The sequence below is a fragment of the Myripristis murdjan genome, chromosome 7 (assembly GCF_902150065.1).
Source record: "Myripristis murdjan chromosome 7, fMyrMur1.1, whole genome shotgun sequence".
Taxonomy (NCBI): Eukaryota; Metazoa; Chordata; class Actinopteri; order Holocentriformes; family Holocentridae; genus Myripristis; species Myripristis murdjan.
In genome coordinates, this window is record NC_043986.1 from 2,701,180 (window position 1) to 2,725,908 (window position 24,729).

At 41.8% G+C, this 24,729-nt stretch overlaps 1 protein-coding gene across 1 annotated transcript; it reads left to right on the forward strand.

Moving 5' to 3' along the window:
* Positions 1 to 18,034: 18,034 nt before the first annotated feature.
* LOC115362210 (interferon-induced protein 44-like) lies at positions 18,035 to 24,168 on the forward strand. Its single transcript, XM_030056055.1, has 5 exons — positions 18,035 to 18,097; positions 20,683 to 20,835; positions 20,944 to 21,115; positions 21,244 to 21,344; positions 23,952 to 24,168. Exons 1-5 carry the CDS (start codon positions 18,035 to 18,037, stop codon positions 24,117 to 24,119), a joined length of 657 nt encoding a protein of 218 aa, XP_029911915.1. The 3' UTR covers positions 24,120 to 24,168.
* The last annotated feature ends 561 nt before the right edge of the window (positions 24,169 to 24,729 follow it).

The window sequence follows — 24,729 nt, forward strand, 5'->3', positions numbered from 1 at the left end:
GAGTGCATCTGCGTCTCGGTTTTGGCTACCAGCTCGATACTGAAGCTTGAAATCAAAGGTGGAGAGTGCAGCAAGCCATCTATGGCTGGCAGCGTCAAGCTTAGCAGATGTCAGAATGTACGTCAATGGATTGTTGTCAGTTATAACCACAAAACTTGCCCCATACAGATAGTCATGGAACTTTTCTGTGATGCTCCACTTCAGAGCCAAAAACTCCAGCTTGTGGGCTGGGTAACGAGATTCACTGGCAGACAATCCCCGACTGGCATACGCAATTACACGCAGCTGTCCTTCCTGTTCTTGGTAGAGTGCTGCTCCAAGACCTGTAGTACTTGCGTCGGTGTGCAAGATGTAGGGCTGCTTTGGATTAGCAAAACCAAGCACTGGGGCTGTCGTCAGTCGGTCAATGAGAGTCTCAAAAGCAAGTTGGCACTTTGATGTCCATCTCTCATTAAAAAGCTGTTTGGCATCGTAGGTTGGAGTGGATGTTCCTTTACGGCCTTTGGAGCGGGCTGGAGTGTACCCCTTTGTCAAGTCATTCAGCGGTTTTGCGATTTCAGCATATCCTTTTATGAACCTGCGGTAGTATCCTGCAAATCCTAGAAAGGACCTTAGTTCCTTCAGCTTTTGGGGAACTGGCCAGGACTTTAAAGCACTTATTTTCTCTGGGTCGGTCTCCACACCTCGCTCAGAAACAATGTGTCCAAGATACCGCACAGATGCTTGGAAGAACTTGCACTTTTCTGGGGACAGTTTGAGGCCATAGTCTTTGAGTCGGTGAAGCACTCTCAGCAATCGACTCTCGTGTTCCTCAAGGGTATCAGAGAAGATGATTAGGTCATCCAGGAAAACTAAGACCTCTTTGAGATGCAAATCTCCCATACACCTCTCCATCAGCCGCTGGAAAGTGCTTGGCGCATTGGTTACGCCTTGAGGCATCCGATTGAACTCCCAGAAGCCCAGTGGAGTTACAAACGCGGTCTTGGGTTTGTCAGCCTCTGCCATTTCAATTTGGTAGTACCCAGACTTGAGGTCAAGAACACTGAACCAGCGTGAACCGGTAAGTGCTGTGAATGACTCTTCCAAATTTGGGAGGGCGTAGTTGTCTTTGATAGTGTGGAGGTTTAGCTTGCGATAGTCGATGCACAGCCTCACGTCTCCATTCTTCTTACGGACAACCACGATGGGGGAAGAGAAGGGTGACTCAGATTCTCTTATCACTCCTGCCTCCAACAGGTCCCGCAGATGGTCACGTACCGCCTCAAGGTCACGAGGATGAATGGGTCGTGCTCGATGTTTGAAGGGAGTCTCATCTTGGAGGTGGATGTGATGTTTCACACGATCAGTACGTCCGAAATCAAGATCATGGTGTGAGAATACTTCTGGGATCTGCTTAAGTTTTGAGATGACTCGTTCCTTCCAGTCCGGGGGAATTGGGGAATCTCCAAAGTCAAATTCCAGATTGCTTTCTTCTGCATTCGGTGCCTTGGTAGTGGAGACATTGTGAGTTAGAATTTGAGGTGACAGAGAAAGTTCAGCAATGATGCTCAATGGCTGAAGTGTGATGTTCTGATCAGATTCATTGGTGATCACGATGGGAATCCTGTGAGGTGCATGGCTGGGCAGGGTAACAAGACAGTTCCTTACACACAAACCTCCAGGCAGTGGAGTGGACGGCTGTTCAATAAGAGCACACTTGCCGACTGGTGGTGGATTTGCATGGACAGACCCCTGGATGACCATGGTGCGGCCTGCTGGAACTTCAAGTGGGGATTTACTCGCCAATCTCACTGCACCGTTGTTGGCCCCTTGGCTCTGCTGATGCCGCAGCTGCAGCAAATGGAGAACAGCTCTGTAGCCATGCCGTGATGGTTTGTAGCTGGCACACTCACTTTCCAGGTGTTGCTCATAAAGCGGATCCAGTGTGTTCATCCCAATCAAGACTTGAGACTGGAATCCTGTCCTGACATCTGGGACCACCAGTGCCAGGGTGCACACATCCATATCAGCACCAATGAACTCTTTCGGGAATGTAATGGTCATTTCAATGTAGCCTAGATATGGTACTTCTTGCCCAGCAGCACCCTCTACTTGTAGCAAGTCGCATAGTGGCTTGACAGGTTGTTGTGAGAAGTGTTGATTGTAGACTGAGACAGGTATTGTTGTTACTTGGGATCCGGTATCTAGCAAGCATGAAAATTCTTGACCAGCTATGCTCACTTGACCTGTGCATCTGGAACCGATTAAACCTCTTGGCAGGGGAATAGCTTTGGTAGGAGTGGAATGTGACTGGTTGATGCATTTCATTGGTGTCTGCTTGGTGGGACGTTGTTGGTCCTCAGCAGTTCCTGTTTGCCCCTCAACAGGAACCTGATCTAGTTTAAAGACGAGGCACTGTGAGGGTTTGATTTTGACCACTTTCTCTGTTTCCCCGTGAACTGTTTCTTCTTCATAGCTACAAGTAAAGGGTTTGGATCATTGTCACAATTGGGTTTTATGTGTCCATCTTCTCCACAGTTGTAACAATAACCTGGTTTTGGTCCGGATGATGGAGTTTTGTGGGAGGAACGGGTTGTAGGTTTGCTGGACTTCATGCTTTCACTGAGCCGGCTGACGTGAGTTGGATTAGGTGGAGTGAGCTGCCTTCGATTGGACTGAGCAGTAAGGGACGCCAGCTGCTTTTGAATGTCGGCAAGCTGCTGGGTGAGCTGCTGCGTGATGGTAGCGAGTGCGTCAACTTTAGTCTCTTCTGGAGTGGCACAGGCGTATTGGGCGTGCGCCCCGGCTCTGGCTTTTGAACCGAGGTGCTGCTTCATACGCTGAACCTTTGCAGCCTCTCTATCTTCCTCTGTCCTGAGTAACAGCAACAACTCAGCGAAAGATGGGGGATGAGACTTGCGCTGCTTGAGCTGGAGTTCTGATATGAGTGTATTGTCCCAGCAGCCACGACAGAATTGATTTAACAGATGTCGGTCCAGTTCAGTGGCTGGGACTCCTCCTCTCTTCACAGCCAAATTTAGTGCAACCTGCAGACGCTGCAAGTAGGCAGATGGTTTTTCCCCAGCATCCTGGAACAACTCCATAAACTTGGCGTATAGCTCATCACCATCTTGGACTGTTCCATATGCGGAGTCAAGAATCTGGAGGTAAGCCATTGGTGGTGTTTCTGGCATGAGATGCCTTACCATGTCTGCTGCTGGTGGGAGTAAACTCTCAAGTATTTTCCTGGAACGTTGCAGATCTGAAACAGCAGGATCTTTAAACAGCAGATCAACTCCAGATCGCCAGGCTTCATAATCAGATTCATGCTGTGGTCTGGGGACACGACCTGAAAATGATCTGAGTCTCTGTGTGGACAGATGGATTGCACTGTCATCACTTTTCACAATGTGTTCAACAACATAACGTTGTATTCCTGGTGGATTGAGATCAGGAAGAGATATTGCAGGAACTGAATGCCTTGTGGTGCTCCGCACGTTGAGGTTTGAAGGGATTTGTGGGCCCTCATCTCCTAAATCCTGTGTTATAGCTGTAGCACCTTGAAGGGGACTGAAGACAGCAGTATTGGGCAACTGTGCAGGGATAGCTGTACTGGGAGCAGACGGCTCAGCTTCCTCATGGAGATCTGGACAAGTCTTCACTTGTGGTGTGGGACTTGGCTCGGTGATGGACTGGCCCAGTAGAGACATTACCCCTTTCAGGACTTCCGCGTAGTCCTGCCCTGTGAGTTTAGCCAACTCTTTCAATTCGCCCAAGTACTTTTTTGTTTTTAAGTCACCAAAAAAATCAGCACACACAGTTGAAAGCTCTAGTATCTCATAAGTAACCTTGTCAGTCTGACAAATATATGTGTACGGTAAAATTTTCCGCAGTTCAACCAAAGCGCTGCCCGACTCAAACTCAACAACAATTGTGTCCTGGAAAACACCCGGCTCAGATATAACCTTAATGTTAGACGATTTGCCATACTGTTTCAAAAATTCCACCACTTCATCGTCAGTGTCATCGCGGGTTACATATTTGATCAAAACAGCATTTGGAATTTTTATGCCATGTTTCTCCAAAATATCCATGTTTGCAATGAGTGTCAACTTTACTGTTGCTATTTACTCAGCTCTGTCTGTACTCTCTCCTGGCTAGCTCGCCACAAATTTATGTAGCAACTGTGTCAATTAAATTTAGGCAAAAACTGGAAAGACTAAGAAAACACTATGGTAATGGTTACTCGTGTCTATGACATGACACAGTTAAATCATGGAAATGGCTAGTGATCACAAAGACCAGGATACGCTCTAGGAGAGAGTAGACAGGAGACTGAGGGTTGCTTGGATGACACCATGTATTACAATAATAAGTGACAAAGTGCAATTATAACGTGCAATTCTGTACAGTGAGAGGATCTATATACATAAGGAAATGGAAATGGCCATGACATATACACAATTACATTCCAAAATATCAAAAACACAATTCACAACCCCAATGACCCACCCACAGTTCATAAAAACCCACGTCTGGGTTATATAGTCCGTTTGTTGAACGATGTGCTGCAGGGGAATGTATGTATGGTTGTGGGAAAAGGGGCAAAGCGAATGGGGAGAGAGTGTGTTTGTGGGCTACAAGGAGCCCCCTACCAGCCTGGCAGGAGGGGTGCGACTCTTCAGCAAGTCTGCAAGTCCATAGGCTCTATGCCTGGTCCCTTAGCTCGCCATCATCAATAACCTGGCCTGAAGGACAGGACCACAGTTCCCATAAATTACAATGTACATCAAAATAAATAAATCCAGTGTGCACACACAATCCGTACTAGCAGTACTAGTTCTTATATAGCACTAGTTGCACTATAGCAAATTCCAAAAGTTCATAATTTAGCAATATCATATTATTCATGGATCACCGATAACATCTGAAATATTATTCAACAACATGACAGCCAAACATGATAAATACAATCAAAGTCATTGAATTAATTCATTGTATTTTAGAGAAGCAGGCAGTTAAATGAGGGTGCTAACCGCATCTATTAGAAAGAATGGCGCCGCCGGGCTAACGCTAGCGGCTACAAACAATACACATACACAAACGCTAACCGCGTCCAACAGAATGAATGGCGCCGCGAAGCTAACGCTAGTGGCTACAAACAATTCCAAACAATTACTTACCAGTCCACGTGTTCACTCTAACATACGCTCGTTCCGTCACGAAACAGTCCGGGCACGGCAAAGGGCTCCTACAAGTTAACAGACATAACGGGTATAATGCCGATCGTAATTTGAATAAGAATTAGTGGCGAAAGTGGATTAAACTCACCTGTAGCTCGCCTCTCGTGCAGCCTCCCCCGCTGCTCTGTCCGAGAGTGAGCTACGGCAGCCTAATAACAACACGCGATTGGCCGCGCCGACCCACGTGACCACATGACGTCGCCAGCAAAACAAAAGATGATTGGGCTATTAACCCAGGTGACTGTCCCGCGAGATAAACAACAACTACCGTGAGAGTGGGAATTATTACCCGGGTTACAATAGGATTTAATATGATGTGGGCCCAGCCTTTGCAGCTACAACAGCTTCAACTCTTCCAGGAAGGCTTTCCACAAGGTTTAGGAGTGTGTTTATGGGAATTTTTGGCCATTCTTCCAGAAGTGCATTTTGTGAGGTCAGACACTGATGTTGGACGAGAAGGCCTGGCTCTCAGTCTCCGCTCTAATTCATCCCAAAGGTGTTCTCTCGGGTTGAGGTCAGGACTGCAGGCCAGTCAAGCTCTTCCACACCAAACTGGCTCATCCATGTCTTTATGGACCTTGCTTTGTGCACTGGTGTGCAGTCATGTTGGAACAGGAAGGGGCCATCTCCAAACTGTTCCCACAAAGTTGAGAGCATGAAATTGTCCAAAATGTCTTGGTGAGCTGAAGCATGAAGAGTTCCTTTCACTGGAACTAAGGGGCTGAGCCCAACTCCCAAAAAACAAACCCACACCATAATCCCCCCTCCACCAAACTTTACACTTTGCACTTAGCGTGATTGGTCACTCCAGAGAACACGTCTCCACTGCTCTAGAGTCCTGTGGCGGTGTGCTTTACACTGCTGCATCCGGCGCTTTGCATTGCACTTGCTGATGTGAGGCTTGGATGCAGCTGCTCGGCCATGGAGGCCCATTCCATGAAGCTCTCTGCGCTAATCTGAGCTAATCTGAAGATCACATGAAGTTTGGAGGTCTGTAGCTATTGACTCTGCAGAAAGTTGGTGACCTCTGCGCACTTTGCGCCTCAGCATCCGCTGACCCTGCTCTGTGATTTTACGTGGTCTACCACTTCATGGCTGGGTTGCTGTCGTTCCCAATGGCTTCCACTTTGTTATAGTACCACACTGATTCTTGGGAATCAGTGTGGGAAGTGTGGGTGTGGGTTCTTGGGAAGTGTGTTAAATTACAAAATCTGAAGGTATATCATTATAGGCCAAGGTCTTGGCTGTTCAGCAATGTACCGGTGCAACCTCCTCATTTTGCATTTTTTTTCATAAAATAGGTTTTTCCAGTTATTAGGCTACTTTGTTTTTGTCAACACCGTCACCATAATGTTTTTTTTTTATTTGAAAAACATATTTTTGTATTAAAGAGACTATTACTTTAATAATTCAACAGCACCAAAGAAACATATTGTAAGCATATTCATTTAAAACCAATATAACTGCCTCTGACGGTGGTGACACTAATCTGACGGTGGTGACAGTCGCCTCATTAAAACATACATTTCCAAAATTTATACCACTCAAGTCAATGGCTTCTTGCTTAACAACTTTATTTAACTATTTGGTACAAAAAATAACAATCCTGAGCACTGTTATAAGCATTTTTCAGACTTCAGTCATCACCGTCACACAGAAAACCTGACGGTGGTGACGTCTGACGGTGGTGACAAAAACCTGCTCTTTCACATGATCAGCATGAGTTGTTCACATTAGCCAGCTTGTTTTCGCCCTGTTGCTACCTGCATCAGACCTCTTCTTAAAAAGTATACATTTATTCCATAATCTAATTTAATATTTTTTTTTTTATATAGAAGTGACGGTGTTGACATGTTATGGTTGTGACAGTAGCAGTGTCCAAAAATATGAAGAGATTTAAGAGAAAATAGCAAACTTCCAGGAGCCTGAGCGGTCTTGAAGCATGCAGTAGAGCTGAAGGTTTGAAAAGGGATCCTCAGGAATGTAATTGACCTTGTAGTTTTTTTATTATTATTTTTTAAATAAATATCTGACGGAAGTGACGAATATGTGGGACACATTTTGAGCAACCACAAAATAATAGTAAATATTGTTCAAAACCCATCGTTTGTAGTTTTTAATACATATTATGATGTACTCTTTCATGTGGTAAAGATATCATTCAATGAAATTATTACTTTTTGTTGTTTTAATCAAGTTAAAATGATTATCTCCTATCTGAGGACAACTGGTTTTGTAGGCCATGGGCCAACATATAATCATTAAATTAATACAAATTAAAAATAAACCTATAAAGAACCTTACAAATGTGCAAAGGACCCCCTGATTATGCCCTTGATTCTTTTTATTCATTAAAATGTTGTAAATTTCCAGCAGAAATAGCATTTTTCATAGTGGGACATGATTTATCCAAATTCTCAAGAATCAGTGATTAATGTTTATGACATCTGAAAATCTATACTGACTACGAGTATTGAATAATTCTATAATGTTGTAAGTTAAAGGCAACTAAAGAAAGACAAGCAGGCAATTTAACAGAGTTTTCATCTTTAGTGCAACTGTGCATCATACTGTATATCAACAACATACAGAAACATAAATAAAAATATAATAAATGTTTGACACTAAATACCTAAATCAGGGGCGCCGCTAGGAATTTTGGGCCCCATGAAAAAAAAATACATATATATTTACATGATGATTGTTTAATAATTTTATATTAGTTTTTACCTATTTTTTGGGCCCCCTGTCAGGCAAGGGCCCTTGGAATTGTCATAACTTTTCCCCCCATATATGGCGCCCCTGACCTAAATACAAACTAGTGTCCATTGCCTTGCTCTTATTTGAAAAAAATCTCTGTGTTGTTGAGGCTCTACAGTTCTATCACCATGACATTTTAAAACATGGTTAGTAAAAACAGATCATTCCTGCTTCCCTAGAGACAACAGGCCAATGTGCCTGATGAAAGCTCTCATTTCAAAGAAGCATGCTGAACTATTGTTCTAACTGCCACCTGATGAAATAAACAGTGAAGAAAAACATCAGTAGCTTAGTTGACTATTATTGCTCTAACCATTATTATCAACTCCACATCAGCAATATAATAAATAAAGTGGGCCTATTTTCTTTAACTAACTTCTACTTTGACATCTAAAAAAAAACTTCTTATGTCCACTTTTGTTTTTTGGGGACCCAATATGGCTGTGCCTTATTACCAAACGCGTCTGGCATTCCTGCCGAATTGTGTGTGTGTGTGTGTGTGTGTGTGTGTGTGTGTGTGTGTGTGTGTGTGTGTGTATGTGTATATCTATCTATCTATCTATCTATCTACACATATGTGTGTGTATATGTATATGTGTGTGTGTGTGTGTTATATTTGCTTTTTTGTTTGTTTCTCTTTCAATGTCTTTATCCTTCAGTGTCCTTCTGTTTGCATGTTTTCCTGTTTTCACTTTCTCTTGATTTTGTTGTTGTTTGTTTCCTGGTGCCATATGCATAAAGATTATTATTATTATTATTATTATTATTATTATTATTATAAGCCTATTATTATTATTATTATTATTATTGTTGTTGTTGTTGTTGTTATTATTGTCATTATAATTATTACTATTATATGTTGTGTTTATTTGACCAGATGTCCCTTTCCCCTCCTTTGTTTACACTCTCCTTTAGTTTTACTCTCAGTGTCTCAGTCATTTCATTCTGCAGTGAAACTGAAAGTGAGTCGGCCTGTGACCCAACAGGAAACTGGAGGATTTCCTGTAAATCACGTGGCTTTTCACTGCAGTGTGAGAGGGCAGATCAAAACATGATCAAAACTTTGTTTCCACCACACCCTGCACTCTCTCCCAGCTCGACAGCAGCACAGGTTTTTTTTTTTCTCAGTTTGTTCTCCTCAGGTTTTGTAGTAAAACAACGTACTGTTGTTTCTATTGTTAGAATTCAGTGTTTTGTCTTCATATTAATGCAGTGATTAATACCTTCAGTCACTGAGGAAATGGGATCATTTCAAACATGAAGAGACACCTGAACACAGCAGATCATTTCTTTAAGCTGCTTCTTTGATTTTCATTTTCAGTGTCGGTGGTGATTTGAAAACTGGTGTGACTTTCCAACTTCACTGTAAGAGACGCTCTTTTTTTTTTTAGACTTTAATTCATTTGAATCAGTGACTTTTATTAACTTAGCTTTAAGAGTTTATTTGAATTTCTGAATATTTTTACACCTATTTCTCACAGAATGAAACCAAAACTGCAGATGCTTTTATTTTATTCATAAATTGTTATTAAAATGTTGGATTTAACTAAAGAAACATGCCATATATATATTCCCTTTTTCCAGTGATAATGCACAAAGCCAAGGTCCTTTCATCTCATTTTGAGATTTAACTGTAACAACTTCTTATATTCAACTTTTCAATCAAGTTATTGGGCTCTAGTTTCCTGGTGCAGCGCAGGGTGGCGCAGTGAAGCGAACCCCCCACAGAGCTAGATTCAACCAGTGCAACCCGAGGCGCGCTCAGTTTGGTAGTTTGGCAGACCGAGGTGCGCTGAGATGGGAGTGGTGGCGCAGCAGGGGGAGGTGTCGACAGATTCAGCTTGGCGCAGTGACAGTTTCGTGCCACAAGGCTTCGCCAAAGTGCACTCAAAGCTCGCCATCTGAAACCAGGTCTACTTTCAGCGCAGGTGGAGCGGAGCCGGTGCAGTGGTGTAAAACATGTGGCGGCAACATAGGCAGAACTGCCACAGGTTAACAATACAATACTTACCTACAAAAAACACTATTCAATGCTATAATCTCAATCAGCACATAAATGTGCTGATTGACATAACATATCGACTGTCCCGTCGCAACTGATGTCAGATCAAAGGAGATTGGCACCGTTTGGCAGCGTCATGGAAACCCAACCTGATCACCTGTCAGTCAAACAGTGTGTCCAGTACCGTGATGTCTTTTTTCCAGTCATGGTGTCTGGCGCTGCTCGTGTTAACTACACAGTTCTTCTTCCATATATATAAATATTCCACACATGTCGAAAATGGAAAATGCATCAGTTCCTTGTCAGAGACTGGACGTTTAGAACAGGAAATGTAAAAGCTTTCATGAACCGGATTTTGTTTTAATCTCTAGTGTGCTGTTGCATCAGTAAGTGATGGAGTCCAAAGTTGAAAAAAAAAAAACCCAAAAAAACATGTATTTATATGAATATGGCGAGGATTATCCTTTGAGGTAAAAACATTCATTAAAAATGGAGGCTTCACAGTTAAATTTATATTTGCTCGTAAAAATCAATAACTTTAACAGACGGTGACAGAGCTGGAAAAAAAGAGATGCGAGGCAGTTAGGTAATGGAAAGACAGGGGAATGAGGAAGATGAATGTAAGGATAGATGTATGGATGGATGGATGGGTGGATGGATGGATGGCACCTCCAGCATCATTCCAGCAGCCAAGACTGGCCTCACTGTCCTGAGTGTTTATTGTTTATTATTTATTAGGATCCCCACTAGCTACAGCATGGCTGCAGCTATTCTTCCTGGGGTCTGCCAACATTTTAAAATAATACAAATCTTAAAATAACATAATAAAAGCAAACCTAAAGAGGCTTAAATAGATGAAAGAAAATACCATATGCAAATAAGAATCTGCCCTAAGCAGAGACATACTAAGAAATTAAAACAGCAAATTAGAAAGTCACAGAGAACAAAAATGAAACAAAAACACTGCAACAGTTTAGTATCTGTCTGAGGTCAAATCCCCCCAAAACTGAAAAGCTGTCCTCAATCCATTTCATTTGTAGTCACAGACTTCACCACCAGAGAAATACATTCAACAGTCATAACTAACTATGTTTCAGTTCCCAGCATGTCAGGCAATCAATCTCAGCTAAATGCTTATTTAAATGATTTTTATTTTTATATTCTATAATTATCATTCATACTATTCAAAAGCTTAACTAATAGTTTGAATGTTCTTTTGCCAATTGTTTGTGTGATGGGCTTAGGGAACAAGTTCCACTCATACATGGCTCTGTACACAACAGTTTTTACCAACATTAGACTTTACTGTTGGCAGTGCAAAATATCCTCCAGCCGCCTGTCTGGTGATGTATTTATTGTAATCAGAGCTGTAACATAGTTCTTGATATAATACATGAGGAGTCTTTGTTATGGACACATTTCTCATGAATAATAGTAGCTCATTTGATTGGTTTAAAGTGAATCGGCTGTGTCAAACCCACTCCGCGCCTTCTCTCCTCCCTTCTGCCGGTAGGAGAGACTGCAGAGTTCTTGTGCCACCGAGCACGGCGTGCCAAACTTGCAAAATCCACCTGACCACACCCAGTCGCCTCGCTCGGTCTGCGAAACTAGAGCCCATTAAGTCTCAGAGTTATGATTACAGTTTGATTTTAGGCAATGAATAAATTGTTCCTTAAGTTGTAATATCTAAATTTTACATGTGTTATTTTCTAGCAATGGGAGGTTCTTCTTCCACACCTGCACCACGATCACCACCACCATCTCCCAGTAAGACACAGCATTTTAAAACTCAGTGTTGATTAACTGATCACTCAGAGAATGACAAGTGCCTGCATGATGTCTCTGTGAAACACTGCTGACGTCTTAACCAACATGTGGAACTTGTTTCTCAGTTTTTAGGAGGCCATGGAGGGAAATACCATGGAGGTAAGTATGGCGAGGTTGAAGCAATTTAAAATTTGGATTAGAATTAAATCAAAAATGGTTAAAATCCGACAACGCCATTCAGGATAAAGAGCCTTCAACTATGGAGTAAGATAGCTGTCAAAAAGATGTATCCGTAATTCAACAATTCGTATTCATAATGTTAACAATTCATGTGTAAAAAAAATTGTTGCACACAAATTTCTGCTGTCATATCCGTGAGTCTGTGAAATTGGGTTCAGGTTAGGATTGTTTTTATGAATATGAATCTAAAAGCTGTGAGTGCAAAGTCTTGTGAATACGAATCAAATTTCTACGAGTACAGAGTCTCCACTGTGAATACGACTTCAAGTTTACGAATACGAGTAGAACGGTGCTGAAATGACGTCACTCAGGTCGCAGGGGAAAATAATCGATCCAAGATTCTTCCAACCGCGCATGCGCATGCAGCCCCAGAGGCAAGACGGACATGTTGGGCAACAGCCGACAGGGTGGCGCTGCTAGCTCCGAAGGAACATCACAGGTAAAGTCAATAAACGTCTATGTCCATTATTTATTTAATGAAGTAGTTATTTCATGAAATATTTCTGTTTTAAATAATATGCAATTACTATTTACAGACTTTAGCTTGGAGGCTAAGCTAACGATGTTTACATGTCGATGCTAATTTAATGCCGACTGAGTTTTAAACTGACTGTAGGCAAAGAAATAAAGGTTAATGTAGAGTGTGTGAGATTTTTATGGAGAATTAAACCCGGCAGGACTTCTTATTATTTAGTATTTGATGAGTTTGGTAATTATTATTGTTTTTGCGCCCGCTTGTGCTTTGATTTGAAGCAGCAAAGCTAGACTTAGACTTAGACTTCCCTTATTGTCATTGTACAAGAAAAAAAAAAAACACAGCAGTGAGTTTTTTGCAACGAAATGTCGTTGCTTGGCTTCCGGATTACAACAGACTAACGTCAGCACGTCATCTGTTAAAACCCTCCCGTTGTCAGACACCTCCAGTTAGCTTAAAATATGTTTCAATTTTAGAGAATGTAATTAATATTTTCTTCAGTAATGATGTATTATTTCATCCATAACCCATCTGATATTAAACATGTTATTTTTTATGATCTGACTGGCCTGATCCACCATGGTTAGAACTTCACTAATGAAACGTAAAAAATATTGTGCAGCAACAACACTCACTGATATATTTCTATTACCAGGTTACACTTGATTCTGCGGAGGAGCCCATGGTACTGAAGTGTATGTCATGCTCCTGTGCAGCAGGTAAGGCACTGTGTAACCATCAGTGGTGTAAAGTACTTGATTACAAGTACTTAGTTACTGCACTTAAGTAGTTTTTTGAGGATTTATACTTTACTTGAGTATTTATATTTATCAGTACTTTTATTTTTACTCCACTACATTTACAAGAAAAAAATGTATTTTTACTCCACTACTTAGAAATTGGATGAAGTAGAAGTATTTTCAAAACATGCAGGTTGACTTAAATTGACTGGCACTTTGCACAGTGCTTTGTTATATGTGGCTCACCTGGTAGAGCGTGTACCACTAAGGCAGATTTGTTACTGCAGTGGCTTGGGTTCCAATCTGGACCGTAAAAGTAAAGAGTATCCTCTTTTGGAAATCAACACAACATGCAGTACTTGTACTTCTGAAGTACATTTTACCACCAGATACTTTTGATACTTAAGTACATTTAATGCGAGCTGCTTTAATACTTTTACTCAAGTAATTTTCTTTGGGGTGACTTTTACTTTTACTTGAGTAACTTTCAAGTAAGTTATCTGTACTTTTACTCAAGTATGGTTTTCAAATACTTTTTACAACACTGGTAACCACATAGTGGCTCTGTTGTTTCAGACTGCACACTTCAGTACCCTGAGCTTCAAGACTGTGCTGCTGCCACTCCCATGTACCAGCACATTGCAGACTGAGCACCTGCTGAGGACACAGGTCAGGTATTAATATTTGCTAGTTGCTACATGATGGACTAGCAGTTTGCATTGTGTAGAGGCGACTATCCAAAAGGCAAATATAGTCGCCAAGAGGCTAAGCAGGGGAGAAGATCTTACCTGCCGGATGCGCTGGCTTGTCAATAAATCTTCGCTTCAAAGGCGTTGCGTTTTGATTATTTATTGCTGATAAAAACACACAGTGAAAACAACCTTCCAAAGCTTAAAAAAGGCACAATCCATTCGACACTGGTGAGCGATCAAAAACCATTCGAGGCATTCAAAAGGCGTCCAAAAGCGGTCAGCAAAAGTGAGACCTCCCCTCTCACCCTCTCAGTTCATTCATAAAAGCCCGCTCCAGAACAGCTGATTTTACTACGCTACTGACGTACCACCAACACCACGTGACTCACCTTGAAAGTGACCAAATATGGCATGCAAAGAAAATCCAATACAAAACACCACAACAACAATAGCTGGCACTTACACATTGCCTTTTGTCATTTAATTGTTCATTATTTGTATTATAGGGAACTGCAGCAGAGGCCACAAATGATATGACAGTGCAGAAGCCACACAAAATAGTGCGTACCAGGACTGGTGCAAAATGCACACTGTACCAAACATATATGCTTATATAACATATATTATATTTATTTATAAGATATCCTTATCAGGGTGTGGAGCAGATTAACAAACACTTTTACAGGAAGAGTATTTTGGACAGTTTGCATCACAAATATGCACAGGCAGGTGCATGTTTGGGTGTCTGCTATATTGTAAAAGCTGTGTGACATTTGGTGTAAATTCAATTAAACTTAGTATATGTCACTTTTTTTTGTCAGGGCCTCTTCTGGATCCTCACATCATGGCCAGCGGGGAAAAACTGAAACACATTCATCCACAACCGGGAATATGCAAATTGCTGCATGGGCTTGATGACCTTCATTTGGTGGACTCTAATTTTGGCCCTGTAAAACTGCATTGAGAATTGTTGGTAAAAATCTATAACTCTGTATAGTTAGATTTAGGAAAGATGCATATTATGCCATATACTGAAATTCAATGCAGATATGTCTTAGGAGGCCTGCACAGCTTGAAGGGCATTCCATATCTACAAGTATGTTTATACCCTTTTTTGTTTGTCATTGCTCCTTGTGTTTAGTACCATGGCACTAATGAAGCTATATGAAATGTATAGTTGTGAGCAACTGCTTCCACCCTTTAAGTTATTAATTTAATGCTTTTAGGCAATATGGAAGATTTATACTAGTCCCCACCACCCATCCCCACATTTTATTGCCAAATGTGTAAATAAAAATATGCCAGTTCAAAAAATAGTTTTTGTACCTTTAATGTGAAAGTTGTGCATATACATTGTACTAAGAACAATTTGAGTTTAAAAAAAAAAAAAGGTGACTGCAAAAAGCAAAGCAAACGTGTTGACTGCAGATTCGGGCCTTCATCACGTCTGATCGCCCTCACCCAGTGGGCCACTGCTTCATGGATGAACTGCTGTTGAGAGATGGACACAGGCAAGGAAGAGCAAAATGATTAATCACATTAGCATACCATTTAGCCTTGAGAGGGAGTATCTGTAAAGCAACCCTACACAACATGATTGGAATAGGTGAGTGAGTATACATTAATATAAAAAAATAAACGTTAAGGATAAGGTGCAAGTGGCGTAACGTTAGCGGTGTTTGGGTTGGTAGATAAACTGATCAATATGGGTATAAAGTGGGTATATGTTACTCATCTCCGTAGCTTTTTGTCTGATAGGTGAGTAGTCTGTACTGTAAACTGACAGAAAAGGGGGTGGTATAATCGTATACGCTCAACCACTGGCAGGCAGCAATGCATCATATTTTCTCTACAGCTTAGCTTAGCCTCCAAGCTAAAGTCTGTAAATAATAATTGCATATTACCATATTTCACCAATTAATCGCCCGGCCGCAAATAGCAAATAGGTTCTTTTAAACGCCTGGGGTCTGCACGCATTTTGAGTATTAAACGCCCACCCGAATAACCGCCAGGGTGATTATTTGCATCATATTGAGGTAACCCAAAATAAGGCTACTCACCTTATTTTTGCAGAAGTAAACAGTTAGCCGCACAATAACTGTGCGGCACTTCCGTTTTCTGTCAAAATAAGAGCGCTAGCTAACATTAGAAAAAAGGGTGCACCGTAACCTTAAATCGACCGACTGTAAATATGTTGGACAGTAACTGTCATCACAGTAATGACCTGGTGCAGGTCTGTGCAAAAATAAATAAAGGCCTGCAGCGAATAGCCGCCTGGTTCTTTTAAACGCCCGGGGTCCAAGTTGATTTTGCATATGAAACGCACGGGCGATTAATTGGTGAAATACGGTATTTAAAATAGAAATATTTCATGAAATAACTACTTCATTAAATAAATAATGGACATAGACGTTTATTGACTTTACCTGTGATGTTCCTTCGGAGCTAGCAGCGCCACCCTGTCGGCTGTTGCCCAACATGTCCGTCTTGCCTCTGGGGCTGCATGCGCATGCGCGGTTGGAAGAATCTTGGATCGATTATTTTCCCCTGCGACCTGAGTGACGTCATTTCAGCACCGTTCTACTCGTATTCGTAAACTTGAAGTCGTATTCACAGTGGAGACTCTGTACTCGTAGAAATTTGATTCGTATTCACAAGACTTTGCACTCACAGCTTTTAGATTCATATTCATAAAAACAATCCTAACCTGAACCCAATTTCACAGACTCACGGATATGACAGCAGAAATTTGTGTGCAACAATTTTTTTTACACATGAATTGTTAACATTATGAATACGAATTGTTGAATTACGGACACATCTTTTTGACAGCTATCTTACTCCATATTCAACTGACATGAAAAAATGACATGCAGGTTAATGCAGGTTCTTAAAATCAGGGATGAGCAGAGTTAAAAAATCACCTAACCAAGAGCAATAATTTAAAAACCTCCGTCTCAAAGTCACTCGTGGCAGTCCATCAGTCCTCTCCATCTCCTCTTCTAAGAGGTCCCAGGGCTGCAGACCGGAATCCTTAAGGACTGAAAACAATGCGGTCACTACTGAATCCACGAGGCACGTATAAGAGCCTAATAAGTCAGCCTTGGTCTGGTGGCAGTACTCCTAATCTTAACTTTACACACGCTTTAAACCCCTTGTACTTAGCCGAAAGAGGGGTGCATCGTGACCACACCCCTCTATTACTCCACATTGCTTCCCCTTACAATGCAGCCAGCAGCAAGGCTCCTCCTCTCCACTCCGGCCGTCCAGCTTCCTGGCTCCACTTCGCTCGTCTTTCAGTTAACTGCACCTCCACCTAGCGTCCTGCCAGCTCCTGGGGCTCTCATACCGCGGTGGTGGTCTCCTTTCTGCTGGCCTGCTCCTCTGTCTGTCCTGTTGTCTTCTCTGCCGCGGCTTAAAAAGCTTCCCTGAGTTCCCAATCGCATACTTCTACTCTTTACTTTTAGTATGTACTGCAGCTGCCCTTATAAAGTATGTAGTGTAGTATGCAGTATGCATGTATATGTGTACTACTGGGACACACTACATACGTCATCCCTGAGCTCCGACCCTCTTACTCACTTCCACCGCTGTCCAGTATTCCAAAATTCATTCAGAGCTTTCCTTTCTGATACGCTTATATTACAGTTCTTCAACCTGTTTGTGGATTTGACAGTCGCTTCCATGTCTTTTTCAACTAGTTTGCTATCAAGTGTTGGGAGATCATGTTTTTTGTGACTGTTTGTTTGTTGACGTTCTGGCTTTATTCATTGTTCTTTGCAGGTTAATTCATCTACAGATGAATGTATGTTTATTGTCTCTCTTGAACTTGCTGGTGGTCTGTAATAACAACCAAATGATATATTCACCATCTGAATAACTGATTTAATCTCACCTAATTTCATGTGATCTGAAGTCTTTTCTTTGTTAAACAGAGACAAAGACGGAGAGCTGCAGTATGTGAGGAATTACAAACCCAACAGAGAAGACGTCCAGCATCTGAGAGTCCTGCTTTATGGTCCAGCTGGAGCTGGAAAATCCAGTTTCATTAACTCTGTCAACAGTGTCTTACAAGGCAGAATCACATGCAGAGCTTTGGTCGAGGCTAGCCCTTGTCTGTGTCCCCCCTGCACAGTATGGACACCTTTTATCAGACCAATAAACTCTGCAACAGCCACATGTCTGAAGTGCACACCCAAGTATAGTTATATTGCGTCACTGTAATGCAGCAAGACATTTAGCAAATTTAAATAAGACTAGTTGAAAACCTGGTGTACTGTTGGAGGGCAGCTCCATTTAAAAAGCAGCTGTTTTGACCTCAGCTCTGTGAACAGCAGCTCTAATGGTCACATTTCTGTCTAACATCTCCATCTAGTCTTGGCCCCTTCGCCCAACGAGCGCTTTCTGAATGTGTGACGTCATTAACAGTCATGTAGCTCTGATATGCTATTAATGATTTATATGGAAATTCAATTGTAGCTCTCCATGCTGCTATTTTCCAGTAACCATTATAGAATGTTTAGTAATCAGAAGTGGTTTCAAGGTTTTGAACATTTTTAATTAACTTCATTAATATTTATCCGTGGAAACATGTTCTTAAAGATCTCTGGATAAACATTCAGGGCCCGATCTTAAACCAGGTGCAAAGTGTCGACAAGCACAACTCAACTATGTTTTCTAGTTTCCAAGCAGCTTTTAAGCCTCCTATTATGTTTGAGGTCAATTTGACCCCATTCAATGTTTAACGTCTCTAAATAAATGATTAACAACATTTTTTTTTGCTTCATATTTAATGAGTTTTCCTAATTTAATGGGTACTACCGGGTGTTAATTATAATTAATTAATTCTAATTAATTATAATTAAAATTATCATAGTTTTTTGGAGGTTTAAACTGCGGTGGTCAAATTGACCCCCAAACATAAAAGATGTTAGTAAATTTGAACATAACAGGAGGGTTAAAGGGTATGGGTGATTGTGTTAAAAGTGGAGGCAGGTGGGATCCAAATGCAGGAGAAGGCAGGCAAAAAGGCTTGAAGAAAACAAGAGTATTTACAAAACTCAAGAAAACTAAAACACTTGGAACGTGTGCATCACACGCAGTAATGAAAATGACCAAAAACTAAAAAAAAAAAACTGAACTGAAGACAGGACTTAAAGACACAAGGAACTGACAAGGAAATAAGACACACCTGGGGAAGGGGCTGGACAACAAGACAGGAGGACACAGGATTGGCTGAGGGGAACACTGGGGAGGGCAGACAGGACTGACACACACCTGAGCGCTGCACTACCAAGACAGATTACCGGGTTAGCAAGGTGTGTTGAGTCTAAAGCCAAAGTTTGACGTGTTACGATGGCAGCTCTCTTTTGACCCGGCTTCATCGCCATGGTAACATATGCTTACAAACATAACCTAATCCTGGTCACGTTATATTCAGAGTTTTGACGTAAATATGCCTTTTTTTCCTGTTTGCTTCAGGTAATACATCTGTTAACCCTTTAAATTAGACCCTGAGGGCCATATCTTGCGCCAAAGTCCCTAAACCCGTTATTTAGGGTTTTAGCATTTCGCAAGAGGCATTCCCCCGCAAAAGTTGCTATCTTGCGCACCTCCCGTTATCTGTAAAACACCTCCGCTACCCGCTATATTATGCATAGGTGTGTTTTGGGCGTTACGCCAGTTAAACCAATCAGTGTGCCAGGTGCCATTGCCTTTAAGGGCAGGCTGCGCTATCCTGAATCCTAAATCCTAAATCCTAAACCCCCGATGGAGAGAGGGAGGTAGATTTTCTCAGGGGTTCTACTGAGGCTAAAGCAAGTTGGCTTTATATACATATTATATATTATATTATAGGCGAGTTAATTCGGGAGGTGGAGCCACATGTGTCCAAGTGGACGTGTCACAAGGTTGTACTGATTGAGTAAAATCCCCGGGTCACACCACACACACACAAGAGGCAGAGGTGGAACTATGTGTAAACTAATTTATTGACAAGGTAGATTGGGCAAATAAAATATTAAAAATAAAAATATAGCACAGCTGCTGGCTTATGATAAAACAATAAAACGTGCTGGCGTAAGTGTCCAATTAAAACAGTCTTTCCTCTAGACAGTCTATATGAGTAATATACTCAGTCCATTCCGGCGGCGTCCTGGTATCAGTCCGACCGTGTGCGTGGCGAGGCTCCGTCGGGGCGCGCATTGAAGCCGCCTGGGCGCGCTCTCATAACAGCCCATAGCCGCTTTCCCTAAAGTGTGTGCGCAAGATAGCAACTTTAGGGATAGCGCATGAAACACACCCACGGACACACCTCCAGGCGCAAATGACGGAGTCGGCATAACGGATAGCGGGTAGCGTGGGCGCAAGATACCGTTTAGGGATAGCGGAAGTTCCTAAATCCGCAATTTGCGGGTAGCGGGTAGTGGCAGCGGATAGCGGGTGGCACAAGATAGGGCCCTGAATCTCATCCAGAAAATGCCAGAATAATAAGGCACAGCAGCTCCATCCTGCTCTGGGGGATATTTTGATGTTTGGTTCTTATTTGCTGTCAAGGTCATTTGACACTGCTGACACCATATCTAATAACACACCGGTTAAAAATCAAAGTCTATCACACATAGACCTGATATTATATCATTTGCATTTATTTCACTTGATACTGACAAAAGCTAACTAGAGTCGTCTCTAATAGCAGCCGACCTTCCATCCAGACAAAAACTGTCCTGACCCACCAGGCAGCAGCTCTGTCTAACAGCAGCACTGTCACTCCTGTGTTTTACAGTACAAGACCTACAACTTCAAAAAAGGACGGCCTGGAAACCTCTACCCTTTTGTCTTCAATGACACTCTGGGTCTTGAGATGGATAAGTACAGAGGAGTCGATCCAGAAGACATCAAACTGGCCATGAAGGGACATATGAGAGACGGTTACACGGTAAAATTAACACATTGCAGCTTTGGGATAAAAGCCTCTTTGCTGACAGAAATATATTTAGCAAAAAGTCTGTTTATATCATTACTAAGATTGATTGTTGTTTTCTAGTTCAGTCCTGGATCTAAACTGTCAGAGGACAGTCAGTATTACAAAGCAGAACCAACTCTAAATGACAAAGTTCATGTTCTGGTGTTGGTTGTAACTGCTAACCAGGCAGCTCTACTGAGTAAACACAATGTGAAGAAGATAAAGGACATCAGAAGGGCAGCCAGTGAGCTGGGTAAGAGCAAACATCAGGATGTTCATTATTTTGTGTGTAAAGCTGTGCTGCCACATTGAGATTAGTCAGTGTTACCTTGAAAACTGTATTCTTAAAGGACTAAACAGTTTCCTGTTGTGTATCTGCAGGAATTCCCCAGCTGGCTGTCATCACCAACATTGATTTAGCCTGCCCACAGATCCATAAAGATCTGAAGAATGTGTATAAGAGCAAACACCTGAAGGAAATGGTGAGTCTACACTGGTAATTTTACATTAGACTGCATATAGATTTTATAACTTTATTAGAATATAATACACAGTTAGGGCAGTGGCACAATACCTGTAATTTTGCTCTTGTATACATAGGCGCAAATCCAGGGTGGGTCAGAGGGGACAAGATCCCTTCATCAATAAACATATGAACATGCTGAGGGCTCAACACTGTATAGCAAGTTTTAAAAGGAGCGTAAGAGAGAAAGAGGGAGGTCCAGTCGTGACAGACAGCAATTTTTTTCATGTCCCCTTCAGGAATTACTCTCTGAAATTTTGCTGTTTATTGTCCCCCCCCAATAATGAAATAGGATTTTCGCCCCTGCTTGTACACCACCACAGTGGATTTGAAATGGAGGAATCAAGATGTGACTTAAGTGCAGACTTTCAGCTTTAATTTAAGGGGCCAAAGTTTTCGACATTGTCACCCCATTTTCAGAGGCTCACAAGTCATTGGACAAACTATAAACAACACACATAATTAATAATAATTGAATTATATTCAGTATTTGGAGGAAAACCCTTTGCAGTCTCTGCCTGAAGTCTGGAGCCCATAGACAGCATCACCAAACTCTGAGTTTCCTCCTGTTAGCAGAGTCTTCATTCACAGCGTTTACAGTTTTTTTCAATCGCTTTACCTCCTCTGTCAACTCAGAAACCCTGGTATCAAAACAGTTAATCCATAGGCCTAATGAGAGGCGCACTTCCCAAAATAACACATTTTGTTTGCCCATTTTTTGTAGGTGCATACTGATTGGTGCTTGGTGATTTGTGGAAAGGGCAGTGATACAGGTGCACTAGTGATTTCACAGTGATGCAGGTCATTTCTATCAGCTGTGAGCAGATGTTTTGCTTTTGACTACCACAGTGAAGTCAGTGGAGTCAGGGCCATGTAAATGACACATGTGAGAAGTGTTGTGCAAAAGAGTGTGAAAAATGTGTGAATCCAATGAAAAGGTAGGAACACATTTGCAAAAGAAAACTTCTGCTGTGGTTTGGAGGTGAAGATGACGACAAAGTGGATCCCAGTTTCATTATACTGGAAAAAGCGAATGAAAAAAACTGTAACGTGACATATTTACAGCACACGTACTTTTTCCTTTGTGTGGATAACCGCACCACGGGCACACACTTTTTATTACGACACCTGCAGTTCATCAGCTCATCAGGTAGGTCACATGATTACATTACGTCATTAAATAAATCAGTGCTTGCCGTAATGAAAAACAAAACTTATTTTCAGGGGCATAATAACAAAAACAAATGAAATGAGAGCACATCTCTCAACATCTCCCTTGAGCTGCTCTGAAACCTTTACTGCAGCTCCTCCAGCTGCTGCTGGTTTCAGCTGGTTCAGGTCTGAGGACTGACTTGGCAGCTGAAGAATATTCCACCTCTTTGCTCCCAGTAACTCCTGGGTTTCTTTCTCAGTGTGTTTTTGGTCCCTGTCCATCTGCACTGTGAAGCTCTGTCCTGTCAGTTTAGTGGCATGTGTCTGAATCTGAGCAGACAGTAGAGCCCTATAAACATCAGAGTTCATCCTGCTGCTTCCATCAGCCGTCACATCATCAACAAACACCAGTGACTCAGTTCCACTGGCAGCCATAGCTGCCCATGCCATAACACTGCCTCCACCATGCTGGACAGATGATGTGCTCTGCTTTGGCTCCTCAGCTGCTCCTTTTATTCTCCACACTTTTCTCCTCCCATCATTCTGGAACAAGTTCATCTTCAATTCATCTGTCCAAAGAACCTTGTTCCAGAATCAGCCAGGCTTTTTTAGATGTTTTTTTTGTAAAGTCTAATCTGGCCTTCCTGTTCTTGAGTGACACCAGTGGTTTGCACCTCACTGTAAACCCTCTGTGTTTATTTTCTCACAAACATCTCTTGGCTGTAGATTTGGACAGTGTTGCTCCTGCCTCCTCCAGAGTGTTTTGGACTTCTCTGGACATTGTGAATGGGTTTTTCTTCACCAAGGAACAGTTTCTTCAGTCATCCACTTTAGATGTCTGCTGTGGTCTTCCAGGCCTTTTGGTGTTGCTGAGCTCACCAGTGCATTCCTTCTTTTTCAGGATTTACCAAAGTGTTGATTTGACTGCCCCTGAAGTTGTTGCTATCTGTCTTATAGATTGTATTTGCTTCTTGAGCCTAATGATCAGATGTTGAGGGTTCTGCTAAACAGCTAACAAATGCAAACGCAAACACTTGAAATGAACTCCAGGTTTTTTATTTTCTTAATTTGTCACAAGTCCACACCAGGACATGAAACTACTTTTAGTCAAGATTCCAATGATTTTGAGCCTGGGGTGACAGTGTATAAAATTGTCTGTAATTCCTGAATGGTTAATACCATATTTTTGTGCGGCCCCTCAAATTAAATCTGAAACTTCTGCACTTCAATCACATCTTGGTTACTACATTTCGAATCCATTGTGGTGGTGTACAAGGGCAAAATTATGAATATTGTGTCACTGTCCTAATACTTATGGAGCTGACTGCAACTGTAGGTTCAATCAAGCAATCTCAGTGTCTGACCAAAGAACAATTCTTGAAGTCAATTGTGACTTTCATTACCTTCTACTTAGATGGAGGGATTCAGTCAGTTGGTGGGAATTCCAATGAACTACATCTTTCCTGTGAAGAACTACCATGAAGAAATTGACGTAAACAATGAAGTTGATTCTCTGATTCTGAGTGTCCTCAAACAGATCATCGACTTTGGAGAAGAGTTCATCAACCACATGGAAACCTAAGTGACTTTCATTTGGCTTTCACAGATGTTCATGGCATTATAGAAATGGCATAATCCCATTGACACTGATGCATCAAATTTTTCACAAAAGGAAGTGAGATGTAGACCTTTTTTGAACTCTAGGATGTAACTGCCATGAAAAAAAAAAATCAAATGACATTTCATTTCTCTAATTCACTGGTTGGTTCTCAATGGTGCCGCTCCCTCTCTTCATTCATTCTGTAGCTTATCTCTCTCCCGTCTGAATCCTGAACGGACCTGACTGTAGTTTTCTGGAACAAACCTCACTGTTGAACCAGCCTAGATCACTGCAGGGGAGATTCCTTCACACTGACAGCATTAGACTGCACATACAGTGACAAGATATTTTTTTTGTAGAGTATTGTGGCTGGTGTGCTGTTTCATGGTTTGGTCTGCCGGGGGAAAAGCAAAACAGCTGGTGATAAAAATAGATTGGACAAACAGATTCAAAGAGCCGGTCTGACGACTGGTTTTACCCCAGAACCTTCAGAAATCATCCTGGAGCAGAGAAGCTGCTGAAGTTGCAGACTGTTCTTCAGCACAGCGACCCACTCACACTCACACAGAATGTATTTTCTTTGTTGTGCAAA